This window comes from Cyrtonyx montezumae, unplaced genomic scaffold, assembly GCF_038088225.1.
Source record: "Cyrtonyx montezumae isolate F1298 unplaced genomic scaffold, pur_monq_1.0 scaffold_3, whole genome shotgun sequence".
Lineage (NCBI taxonomy): Eukaryota > Metazoa > Chordata > Aves > Galliformes > Odontophoridae > Cyrtonyx > Cyrtonyx montezumae.
The window spans coordinates 34,590,485-34,603,678 of record NW_027072034.1 but is presented as its reverse complement, the minus strand read 5'-3'; the positions used below and the strand labels follow the sequence as shown (position 1 = coordinate 34,603,678).

Here is a 13,194-nt window from a genome sequence, read left to right as displayed (position 1 = left end):
GGGCAGGTTCTTTCAGATCAGCGATCCAAGAAACTGCTTAGAATAAATGGAATAGTGCTCATTTTTTAATATAAGAACATTCTTTCTTTGTCTTTTTTTTTTTTAATGTTAAAACAGTAACCTTTGGGTTGTCTTCTGTAACTTCGGAAGATGCTTGCCCAGAAGTTGTTTTGGCAGGACAGTCATTATCTATAGAGCTTTCTGTGTTTGAAATGCATCTTCGTATTTGAGTTCTTGGAGTCGGCCCATCTAGATGAAGACTACCATGCAGTGTAGTTTTCATTCTGCTCTTGTTTCTACTTTATGAAAGATCTTAATAGATCTTAATGCATTGCTTTTCAGTTTGAGTTCCATTAATATGAAAACTGAAGTTAGTCAGTTCCTCACAATGAACTTTCTGACAGAATTAACTTTTGATGGAGTAGTTTAACGTTGAGGGTTTTATGATACTAATGCTACAAATTAGAACTGCTTTCCGTCAACATTTTAAAAAGTCAAATTATTTTAAAACTGAAGTTGTCTTCTTACCTCTGTTTCAGATTGGTTATTGTTAACATACAAAAAGATGCTTTTAGTATGCTTCTGTGGTGAGCGGGTATGTTTGCATCACTTACTTTGAGCAGGGTCCCGCTCTAGGCAGTTTTTTGTTGGTAGGACAGTATTCTAAAAAAAAAAAAAAAAAAAAACTACTTTCTAGTTTTCCATTTATCATCAGTCTCGTGTTTTCATTAAGCCTTTAAGAAAAACATTTTTTAGTAGTATTTTCACATTTGTTCACAAGCTATAGTATTTAAATGATGTTCCGGTTTTGAACAGTAAATAGCAGAGAATTTTAGCAACTGAGGAGTTTACCCAAGTCATTTTATCTAAGGATGCTTTCTTATATTTCAGACATACATTTAGGAAGGGTGCGGGAACCTATAAGGTACTGAGAGGGTACCTACAGTCTGCACCCAAGTATTTATACTGTATATTTTATAAACTCCAAATGCATGAGGTTGAGATTGTGGGATTTTTTTTGTTTCAAAATGAAATGCGCTTCCACTGGAGTTTAAATGTAAGAAACAGTTGACAGTAAGTTGACATTTAGTCCAAATGTACCTCTGTTCTTGTTTGCGTATAAAAATATTTCTAAAGTGAATAATATTTTATTACACTTTTAACTTTATTCACATTACAGCTGGTGATATTATTGGTTGAGTCTATGCTAGTATTGTTTTGTACACAAGGTTTTGCTAACTGTTTGGGAAAAGTGTGGTGTGTCTTACAGAAACAGTCTGATTCTTAACATAAAATGTGACGTTTGCTCTGTTTTTCAAGTTACATGGACACAAAGTTTTTGTCAGGTTTAATATGAAAATGTTCTTGGTTTGCTTAAAAACAAACAAAAGTAATGAAAAACAAACAACAGCAAACCACTGGAATCTGGAAGCTGATAAACAATTGGCCTGTAGGCTTGTATACAGATCCTTTCTGGTTTTTGTTCAGTTAATGAGACACGTTTGCATTCTCAAACTTCTGGTTTTGGTTACTTCAGTTAGTGAAGTATCTCTCACGGGTCACTCAGCCAGCAATGCTTATAGTTCTGTGTGAAACAGGAGAGTGCTGTAGTCACTGATTTTCTACTCTTGAACATCAGGAACTTCTTTCATAGAATCACAGAATCACCAAGGTTGGAAAAGACCTCCAAGACAGTCCAGTCCAACCCATCCACCTATCAGCAATGTTTCCCACTAAACCATATCCCTTGGTACATTGTTTCTTGAACACCTCCAGGGTTGGTGACTCCACCACTTCCCTGGGAGCCTGTTCCAGTGCCTATCTACTCTTTTGAAGAAGTTTTGCCTAATGTCCAACCTGAGTTAATGTAAGGAGCTATTATTTTTTGTAAGATTGGGTTACAGAAGGCCAGTCTCCAAAGGTAACTCCCAGTATTTCTGAATATAAGTGGAAAGCTGTTGGTTGAATTTTGTACTCTCTCTGATCTTGCTGAAAAGTATAGGAGATGGGAGAATAATTCATCTACTGAATTCTTGGGCTTTTACTAATAGACTAGCATAATTTTTGTTGATGAAGACAGCTTTTTTAAAAACAGAAGTATCTCAACAATATGCAGTAAGAAAAGTTATTATTTAAAAGGACAGTTTCTCAATCCATGTTTGCTTTGTATGAATAGTTTGATATTTTTGTGAGGCTCAAGGATTTGTTTCCCCAATTCCTTGCAAGAACTGCTTTCCTTTTGTTAAGAGTATGCCTCTTGATCTCTAGAGTTGAAATGAATTCCATCATGAAGATGTGCTTATAGTGTGCTGGTGATGCTAACTCTGATAGTGGAAAGAGTTGAGTTTTAGCAGTAAAAATGATGCGTCAACACAGGCTTATTTACCCATTTGAACAGGCACCTCGCCCCTGGTAATTACCATCTTCTCATCCACATTTTAGTATCTGCTTTTTATCAGTGCAGGTGGACCCAGCATTTTGCAGGGATAAAAGATCAGGAGCAAAATCTTGCATGTTTTAACAATTCCTACTTGCCTGAAGGTGTGTATATACCATCTTGTTGCAGTGGGAAGTATTAGCTGTGACTGCTCCAGGAAATTCTGTACAATTTGGCACCAGTAAACACTATACTTGCGCAGATTACTGTGGCTAGATAAATCACAGCCTGGAGAGTATCTTTTAGTTGATTATTGCCTGGGATGTAGGTTCATTAAAGGTGTCTAGTGCACACTGTTTCACCTGAATTGTAGTTTTTCATGTGAGAGACGGAAAAGCAAAAAAAGGTACATTTTGTCATATTTCCCTAGATCTGGGTAACATCAGGGTTAATGTGTACAAGGAAAGCTGTATCTGAGCAAATACACTGCCTTAAATTAGCCTCTGTTCAGTGCAGGAGAATTTTTTTTGCCTTAAAACGTTTCTATTGTTTGAAGCTTTTCCTGGGACAGTGTATTTTACTTCCGAACTACCTTCCTGGTGGGAACAAGCTAGCACTTCAGTCTTACTAAATCATTCAAGATAATTTCTTGGCTTTGAGCTTTTTCACACATTAAGCACAATTAAAAAAAAATATTTGGTACTTGAATGGACTCTGATTCTAGTTTTCAGTACATAGTTGGTTCTCTGCAGAGACCACAAACGATATGCTAGTCACGTATGTTGTTTGTAAGTGATACAGTATTGAGAGTCTGCTCATATTCTGTCACTTCCTTCTGTTGTGGTTGGCTGGAATTATTCTGCTTGATTCTTGGCTTTGGCTGTTAAATTCCTCTTATAAAGCTCCATTTGAGATTGCAGTGTAATAGGAGGAAGATGGTTTCCCCTTCTTGGAGAGCTACTGAACATGGTCAGGGAAGGAGATTGTCACAAAACTATTCTGTGGCAAGCAACAGGGTGCTGCTGGAAGCTTGTCTTCAGCTGGTGACCATGAGAATTGCTGTGAGATCAGCAGAAAGACAGCTGATCCTCAGGAGAGACTGAAAGAGCTTTTTTCAGTGTTGTAGGAATTTGATTATTTTCTATCTTTTTTGTTTGTGTCATTAGGATCAGAAAGTGCTTGTTCAAGGCATGGGGAATTTCTCTAAGTAATGAATTCACTAATAAATTGCGGGCATATAGAAGCTTGTCTATGTTTTTCAGTTACCAAGCAGATAAAATACTCTCAAGTCCATGTATACTGATGTCATTGAAGGAGAGTTTGAGGGAAGAAGATTACTCAAGTGTTCTAGCTTAGGAATAGACAGTTTTACCTCTTCTCATTGTAAAGTAGAAACCTGAAAAATAGCATATATTTTTGGGTGGTTACCAAGTTATAGGATAACACAAGGTTAAGTAAACATTCATAATAAGTAATCGATCAAATATCAAGGAAAAAAATTGTTAGCCTTTATTTAAGGTAGGATTTATATATATATATATGTATTACTTAAACACATTTTATAGTTAGTGTTCCAGATGATATGTATACCTATTTAACTTAAGGGGACAAAAAACATTGTTCTGTTTACTAAAAATTTTAACAGTTTAAAATGTTTTCTTCCTTTTTCCACAGGCCAGTTGGAATGCCAAAAATGGAAAAAGTTTACCTACATAACCCTAGCTCAGAAGAAACAATTACACTAGTATCAATATCTGCTACAACATCGCATTTTCATGCATCATTTTTTCAAAATAGAGTAAGTTATTCTGTTTTCTCAAAATGAGCTTTTTTCTTTGTTCCTTGAATTTGAGCTTGATTCCTGCTCAACCCTGCTTCTTTAAGTGAGCTATTTCTTGCAATAATTACATACCTAAAAATATTAAGATACCTCAGTTCTTGATATCACATCAGAAAGCAAGCAAATTTGAACTGAGTATGGAATCATATGCAAACCCTACTAGGAGAGAAGATATCAGATATTTCTTAGGAGTTCTAACCAAGGTGGAAGTATATATTGTCACTAGAAGCAGATGCCTTTGCTGCTGCTGTGACTGTTAAGTGCTCTGTACTTGAGATCATGTGCACAGGTATGAGCTGTTCTTAGGATTTTGTGAAGACTTTAGATACAGTGAAGATTTATTAGTCTGAAGCAGTCACTCTGATCCAGGTGTAACTATTGCAGTCATATCATAGGAACTTGCAAGTTGAAAGTCTTGATGTCACAAGGCTTAACTCTTAACCATGTTACTGTCAAGTACAGTCCTCTAGTTTCAGTTTTGTATGTAGGGCTGGTGGCTCAGCAGGGTCCAACAAACACTAAAAAATGGTCCTTGCTTCAGAAAACCTGTCTATACGCAGCCTTTCTCACTTTTCAGAGTTCTTTAGTAAATGTCTTTCTCCTGTGTTCAATAACCTCAGTCCAAGGTCTGTGCAATGGTGAATTCTGAATTTATAGTTTAGCTTAAAAATATAGTTGAATATAATTTTGCAATATACATCAGCTGTGAAATAATGTTTTTATTGTCTTATTACATATCTATATGCTTTTCTTCAAGTCTATATCAGACTTTCTAGCTTCAGTGTTCAATAAAGAACACAAGAAAATTTTCTGTAGCACAGGAAGTGTTGATCTGCAAGGTGCAGTGACCTTAGTAAACTTGCTTTTTCTTCATCATTTTTTTTCCAGAAAATTCTTCCAGGAGGCAATACATCCTTTGATGTAGTTTTCCTTGCAAGAGTAGTGGGAAATGTAGAGAACACTTTATTTATTAACACTTCTAACCATGGGGTATTTACTTATCAGGTAAGATAAGTGGAGAGCAATCAGAAAAACATTGTAAAATGTGGATCAACCTTATGACTGTATATATTACAACATGTATAACCATGTAGCAGTGTTTGTTCAGAAAAGTTAAAGAAGCTTCCACCAGAGCTGCTTGTTGTAATGCAGTTATATCAGTGTAAGTATCTATAGGTCAGTAATGCAAGCCAAATCACTGAAATTATATGGGCTTTTTTGTGTATGTGTTTAATGGCTCATTGCAATGATCCAGCTAATGCTTTTTTTTCTCATCTGATACAATGATAAGACAACTTTATTCGTTAAGTTGGCAAAAAACCAAAATCAATTCATGTGAGTTTCAAAAAGATAAACCACACAGATGAGAAAGTCTTGAGAAGTGAGAGAATCATAGTATCCAACTTGGAGTTGAAAGGGACCCCTGAAAACCATGTAGTCCAACTCCCCTGCAATGTACAGTGGCATGCACAGCAAGATCAAGTTGCCCAGCACCTGATCCAGCCTCACCTTAAAGTCTCCAGGGACAGGGCTTCAACCACATCCCTAGGTAACCTGTGCCAGTGCCTCAACACCTTCACTGTAAAAGTCTTCTTTCTTATATCTAACCTAAATCTACCCTCCCTCAGCTTGGAACCATTTCCCCTTGTTTTATCACCACAGACCCTGCTAAAGAGTCTATCCCCTTCTTTCTTGTAGCTCCCCTTTAGATTCCGAAGGGCTGCTATCAGGAAGTCCTCATGATAAAGGAATCTAGCTCTTACATGGCAACATTTTGAAAACAACAAAAGCCTTTCCTGTATAGGTACTTTGTTGCATAATCATATCATTAAAGGATTTAATACCTTTTTAACCTTTAGCTGGTATTTAGTATTTTAAGATATCAGAATAAGGATGGTATTTTGATGTCCTGTGATCTAAGTATGTCAGTGTAGTTAAGTAATGGCTGTTAGAAATACTTGCTGTAAGTGAAACCAATCTTGTTTCAGTGCTTTAGCATGATGCTGGCTTTTAAATGCTCAGTGAGAAGTATATTAAGCAATTAATTTAAAAGAGTACTTGGTAGACTCTTAAAATTTGCATATATATTAAATGCTACAGCAATTATACACAGCTGCTTAGGGTTGTTTTCTCTTCTACTGTACCAGGTGTTTGGCATTGGAGTATCAAACCCCTACCGTCTGCGCCCCTTTATTGGGGCACGAGTTCCTGTAAATAGCAGTTTTTCTCCTATAATAAATATACATAACCCTCACAGTGAACCTTTGCAGGTGAGTCTAAGATCATCAAATGCTCATTCACTTATAATACTGGTCTGAAATTTTATTTACTTTGGTATTTTGTAAATCTATTTGAACTGTATATCTATTTGACGCCAAGTTTTATACGTTAATATAGATACATTTCTGTTTAAATGCTGATAAGTTGTTAAGGAGATTTTTAGATTATATTCACAAACTTCCTTAGTTTGCTGAATTGAGGTTTTACTATGGATTTTCCATTTTTAAAATGTAATAATTACTGCAAGATGGAGAACTGCACTTCACTGATAATCTAGAAAAGTAATGAAGGAAATGAAATAGAACAGATTTTGCATTTTTAATACAGGCATATCTTTTAACTCCCTTCTGCTCATTTTACATTGATATGATGGGGTTTTTGTTTGTTGTCCAAATATTTCTGAGGTAATCTGATTTTTATTAGTGATGAGCTTTATTATTGATCAACCTTAAAGAAGAATGCTCCCTTGATCCGATAAATGCAAACAGAAATCTCCACCAGTGAAATGTCAATACAATAAACTCAATGTCTCTCTAGACTGTGTATTAAGTATATTACTATTATAATTTCTCACAGTGAGTGGTGTCTTTACTGTGTACCTCAAAATGTAACACTGGCACAGGGTTCTTGTATCAAAGCAGGATTAATGAATGAAGTGATCTGAACCTAACTAAACTAGTACATCGGTAGCCTAATAGTGAATTTCTGCTACTATTTGGTAAAGGATTCAGAAATTCCATAGAAAGCACATAAAGTATAGCACTAGTCATTGATTTTAACATAATTAAAAGTTAATTTAATAAGATACTGCAATGGTCAAATAGTTGCTAATCTCTTACACTGCACGTTATATTATCTGATAACTGAAACAGACTCCCTTTAATGGTGTGTTACCATTTTCCTGTTATTCACTGCAGGTAGTAGAAATGTATTCCAGTGGAGGTGATCTACATTTAGAGCTTCCAACAGGTCAGCAAGGAGGTACAAAGAAGCTATGGGTAAGTAGTAATGTCTTGCAGCATTTACTGTAGATGTTTAGGGAATTCTTATTTTGATATGATTTTAGGATTGTGTTGTTTTGTTTTTTTTTTACCAACTTGTTTGTCATGTTATCAATAAAAGAACTCATTATAAACTGAAACAATAACAGGGTCTTCTAGCTGTATGATAATAGAAATTGAAAGAAGAATTTAATTTCAAGAAGCCATCTCCACTTAACTGTTCTTTTTTTGAAATGAGAAGATGAATCACGCCCACTTGAGCATACAGGGCAGTGTAGTCCTTCTTATGCTTTCCAAGCTGGATTCAGGTTACAAGAAGACTGTAAAACATTTTTTTTTTTTTAAACTGAGCAAGTCTTTCCTGCAAATCACTGTAAATGTTTATGCGTATTGAAAAAGCAGCTGAATGAACTTAAGGAAGAAGAACAAATTGAGGACTATGAAACAGCAGAATGTCCAGCAGCTGTAAATCCATGGATTATGATTCAAGAGTAGCTGGAAATGGATCTGGAAAGTACACATGCCCTGTACTACATATCTTCTGATAGTGACAGAATAATGGGTTAGACAGACACTTGATTTGGCCTATGAAATCTGCTTTGTTGTGTTCTTTGTGGCAAACACTGGTATCTTCAAGGGAAATAAGTTTTAGAAGCATTCAGAAGATGTGAAGTTCTGGCTTCGTGCTGTATATTACTCTTTTAATGTCCAACTAGTTATGAAAACTATTTTCTTCTGTGATTGCAAATACTACTTTTTTTTTTATGTCTGATTTTGTCTGGGAGAGTTTTCTAAGTCATTGGGATTCAGAATTTGTCTCTAACTCCAAGTACCATTACAATCACTGAGTGTTGTATCTGTTGCAAAGAATAAATTCAGCATATTTTCAAGAAGGAAAATGCCAGAAATTAAATCTGGACTTCTCTGGACAAAGACTGTGAGAATGGCTGTAACTTCATTTTAGATACATATAGTGCAAAGAAGTGAGTAGAACTCCAAATCACAATCATTTTAAAAATCAGTGGAAAAAGCAAACATACTGGGAGATGGAAATAAGGGATAAGATCAGGTTTAAAAAAAATAAGTCCTAATATTTTGAGACAGTTTTACTCAAATGGCATTGCTTCTTAAGATAACCCCTTCCTAATGGACAAAGGAAAATTTAAGAGGAATGTTGAATTCTGTAATCATTAGTAAGTGTATAAACAACATACCTGCTTGGTATGGTTCTAATGGTCAACTATAAAGCATAAAAGATTTCTAAATGTCTACCTCTGTTCTAGTTCTGTTTCTTCAACAAATACCTTTTCAGCTTTTCTAGGTCAGATTGCCAGTTCAAGCACTGACGACAAGCATGCAAAAGTGCCTAGAAGGGCAGCTAGGTTAATACTATGTAGCATTAATCACCTTGTATTTCATAGCAACCATTTGTGTTTCAAACTGGTAAGGCAAACCATAAGAAGTGAAACCAGTAGATGGAGGCACTTCGGTATAACAAAGAGGAAGCAGAAGAAATGATTTGAAACATGGTTATGTTACTTCAGTGTATTCTGTCAAATTGTACATTGTTGTCTCAAGTTGTTTTGATGTCAAATTAAGCAGTCCACATATGCAGGAGTGATTTTATGTTCACTATTTAATGGTACTTCAGGGTTCCAGACAAACTGTATTATCTCTGATTACTCATATGAACGAGTCAAATTGCATCCTTGGAGACAGTGACGCATTTTGTTTATGTTAGGTTTGTGAATAAGTGTGAAAGCAGAATTTGTAAGCTGGACTTCTCTGTGTAATTTTTAATTCAGAGACTCTCCAGATGTAGTTACTCTGACTACCAGCATTGCTGCACTATTTTAATTTCTATTTAGCTAGATGGTTTTGACATTTATGTATGTGTATGCAACTGTATGTGTTTTGTGCCTTCTTTGGAGAAAAAACAATGCGAATTTATAAAAACAGCATTTACTGTTACTGAACTCTGTAACATTTTTATCATTAATCTCTGATTCTTTTACCAAATTTTTAAGAAATAGAACTTAACAGGGGAACGAAAGTCCTCTTATGTATACCTGTTCTTAATCAGTGTCACATTTGTTGGGAAAAAACTATCCAAACAAATTTAGTGGTAACTTCAAAAACATGCCGGCTATCTCGTATTTCCATTGCTGCTTGTTCTCTTGTTTTAAAATTATACTCAATACTTCTGTTGTAGTTTTTGCTGTAGCAGCTCTTTTTTGTAATTACTACAGTCTCACAGATGTGCTTTTTATGTTCTGTTAGGAAATACCTCCCTACGAAACAAAAGGAGTGATGAGAGCCAGCTTTTCTTCGAGAGAAGCAGATAATCATACAGCATTCATCAGAATAAAAACAAATGCCTCAGACAACACAGAATTTATCATTCTCCCTGTTGAGGTAGAAGTTACAACAGGTTTGTAGAACAGCATTTTTGTTATTTAGCATAATGAACTTGTGCAGTAAGAAAATGGTAATGTTGCTTTTTCTTCCCTTAAAGCACCAGGGATCTATTCATCAACAGAAATGCTAGATTTTGGTACTCTACGAACACAAGGTAAAGCTGTACTTCAGATCTCAAAGTATTTGTAAGGGACGAGGGGAAAAGTGGTTATTTTTGTATTATTCCTAGTAGACTGTGAGATTATGATTTTTTTTCTTTAAGAGCCAGAGTTTCAAAAATAGGATTACATTGCATTGCTACTATGATCAGCTTTGTTTGCCTTCAAGTAAACCTGAGATGGGTACAAGCAAACAGTATTTTCCACATCTAGTTCTAAGTCAAGTACTGATGTGTGTCTTAAAACTTAGTTGTACGTGGCTTAGCCCGAAAACCACTGCCAATTTACTTCATGATTTTTTTTTTTAGGGAAAGATCGTTTTATAACTACAAAGCTTTAATATCTTTCATACACAAGAAATAGAAGTGTGCGTACTTAACCAAGTTGCTTATAATTTCTTCTTTTTCAAAGTGCCCTTCACATATTTGCACTTCATGTTTTACATTTTAAGTTAGTATCGCTTAGTGAGATCAATATTTAAGCTTGACAGAAAGTAATAAAACTGAAGGTATCGTTTGCAACTGTAAAAGGACTTATCAGTACTCAAGAAACAGTCTTCTTTAAACCAACAAACAAAAAAAAATGCAATATAAAAAGTAACTTTCTGAAGTATTTTTCCATGTAACTTAGTTAATACGTAAGATTACCAAATAAGATGGTCTCTGCTAGTCCATCTGGCCAAAATAATGTATTTTACTATTTTTAGCTGGTTCATTTCTTAATGTGTTAGAAATAAATGTAGTTAACTGAAGCATGTAATATTTACTACTATACAAAGATGCACTTTCAAATGTCATGTTCCTGAGGCTAGCTACTTCGACTTTACTTCTATGTTAATCTCTTTAACACTGAACAGTGGTGGATTTATGAGAAACGAGCTAGTGCAGATAACTTTGTGTAAGGTTTTCATATTATCGTAGCCTAATAGTCAGGTGTGTTTTTTGTTCTTTAACAGATCTGCCAAAAATTTTAAATCTGCATTTATTAAATTCAGGAACAAAAGATGTGCCAATTACAGTAAGTTTTATTTCCTTTCAATTTGAAACTTTCTACTTAGATTTACTTCATCTCATGAAAATTGATCATTTCCAGTTGCACCGTACAGAACTAAAAGTTAGGTAATAGGTGACTTTTAAAGTATGACTTACTAGTAAGACAAGAAATCATGTATTTGTTTGGTAAAGTTAGTTTGCTTCATAGTCCTCTTTCAACAGCTATTTCAATATTTATAGGTTATGTCTACAATACAGTAGGGTCACCAAGCTTTTCAACTTGCAATTCCAGTTTGGCATACAAGAGATTAACACAGGTTCTGTGGAGTCGTTTGTCTACATCAGAGTCCATGAAAGTGTATGAAGTGATGTTCCAGTGTAGTCTTATCAGATAAGCAAAGAGTAGCTTTTAGAAGCAGACTGTGAAGTGTCCCTTGTTTTTGAAGCTTGAAATAAGAAAAAGGCCTGAGAACACTCCAGAGTCCTTTCTTGTGAGATTGCTGCAGCTGCATATAAAGAGTAGACATTTTCAGAATTCCAGTTTTGGGATTTTCTGTTTTTATTTCAGAATTTTTGCTGTATTCTTGTGGTTCGTGCATACCTCTTTCTTGTGTAATTTCCTATGTAATTTTTCTTTGCTTTTTCTCACTTCTTCCTTCTCTTCCTCCTGTCTTCCTTGTTTTCCAGATTTGTTTGTTTTGGTAGCTATATCTTGTTACAATGCTTTTTAAAAAAAGTGTTGAGAAGAAACCAAAGGAGCCAGAAGAGTGACTGCAGGACTGGCAAAGGTTTCTTACTGAGCTCTTGGAGAGCATTATTTTGTTTTTAAAGCTTTAACTGTAGAGGATGATATTTTAATAGTAGAGATCTAAAAAAAATACAGGATAGGATACTGGACACTGAGGCTAGACAAATTTATGGTAGAAACAGGACACTTATTTAGTAATGAGGATAGTTTTCCACTATAGTGATAGCCCATTGCAATGTCTACCATGTTATTATTCATGGGTAACTCTCAAGTCAAGACAAGTTAATAGTATAATATAAGAGAACTTAATTTGTGGAAGTCTTAGTGCTTATTATTTAAGTGAGGTAGATTATTTTACAGTCCCTTTTATGCTAGAAACCACCTTCCAAGGTAACATGTTCTAATTGAAAAGCTTTTGTCCCTACTCCCCCTCTAAAAATACCTGTATTTAGTAATTATAGTCAGAGAATTTGTAAGTTTACTAGATTTTTTTCAACTGTCTGCTTGTCATGACCATGTTCTTAGACTTCCCAGGTCTTTGTAAGATTTATGGCATACTTTGTGAGTACAATGCAAATAACTTTATATCCAAAATAAATTAGCACCTAATTCATACTTCTCCAGAAAAAAAATAATCTGTGTACTTCTGACTGTAGGCCATAAATCACAGCTTACTGATAGGATATTATCTGCTCACTCTGCAAGTTGTGACAGAATTTGTCCAGATGAGTTATTCTTTTATAATGTATCAAAGCAGTGAATCTGGAGATCCTGAAGGGCTTTGGAACTTACCTTCATGGTGATAAAGTTAATTCATTTAAGTCTAACTATGATATGTTTTTCAGTGTCACATGTGGCATGTCCAAGTCAATTGTTCCTCTTATTACAGCACAATTAGTGAAGTTTGTGAGCTACATAACCTTCCTCGCATTTCAAGCACTGTTTGAACTTGTGTGAATTTCTGCTGCTGTGCCAGTTTTGAAGCAGTAAACAAGAGTTAAGAATTTTTGCAGGGAAACTAGTGAGTAGTATATTTCTAGGAAAGCTTAAGAAATGGATTTCTGATCCTTTAGAACCAAGTTTAAAAGCAGTGAGGCATTGCTCTGCCACAACTTTAATCTTAATGTCAGAAGTAAAGGCCAGGGCTATATTTAGCATATATTTAAGTTGGCTGCTAGAAGAACTAAATATCTTCAGGTCATCTGTGTATGAGAGACTGCTAACAGTGCTGCCAGAGCTGTAGTTGTGCTTTTAAGTTCTTAGTCATGCTGTGGTCCAACAATTTGGTTAAGGAAAATAAAAGTGAGTCACTTGACTTTCTTTTTTGAGTTCTAAGAGTCTTCCTTATTTAAAACTTCCTTATTTACATTTTTTGTAGGG

The 13,194-nt window shown here is 35.0% G+C and overlaps 1 protein-coding gene across 2 annotated transcripts in view; it reads left to right on the top strand.

The window, feature by feature from the left end:
• Positions 1–13,194, top strand: part of TMEM131 (transmembrane protein 131) — an 88,249-nt gene that overhangs the window by 36,735 nt on the left and 38,320 nt on the right. Inside the window, exons 5-11 of one of the 2 annotated variants that reach the window (XM_065741170.1) lie at positions 4,052–4,175; positions 5,106–5,222; positions 6,365–6,487; positions 7,415–7,495; positions 9,779–9,929; positions 10,014–10,070; positions 11,030–11,091. In XM_065741170.1, coding sequence (XP_065597242.1) covers positions 4,052–4,175; positions 5,106–5,222; positions 6,365–6,487; positions 7,415–7,495; positions 9,779–9,929; positions 10,014–10,070; positions 11,030–11,091 — 715 coding nt within the window. Of the gene's footprint in view, positions 1–4,051; positions 4,176–5,105; positions 5,223–6,364; positions 6,488–7,414; positions 7,496–7,863; positions 8,013–9,778; positions 9,930–10,013; positions 10,071–11,029; positions 11,092–13,194 lie in introns of those variants that run through there. The other variant, XM_065741171.1, reaches the window with a different exon arrangement.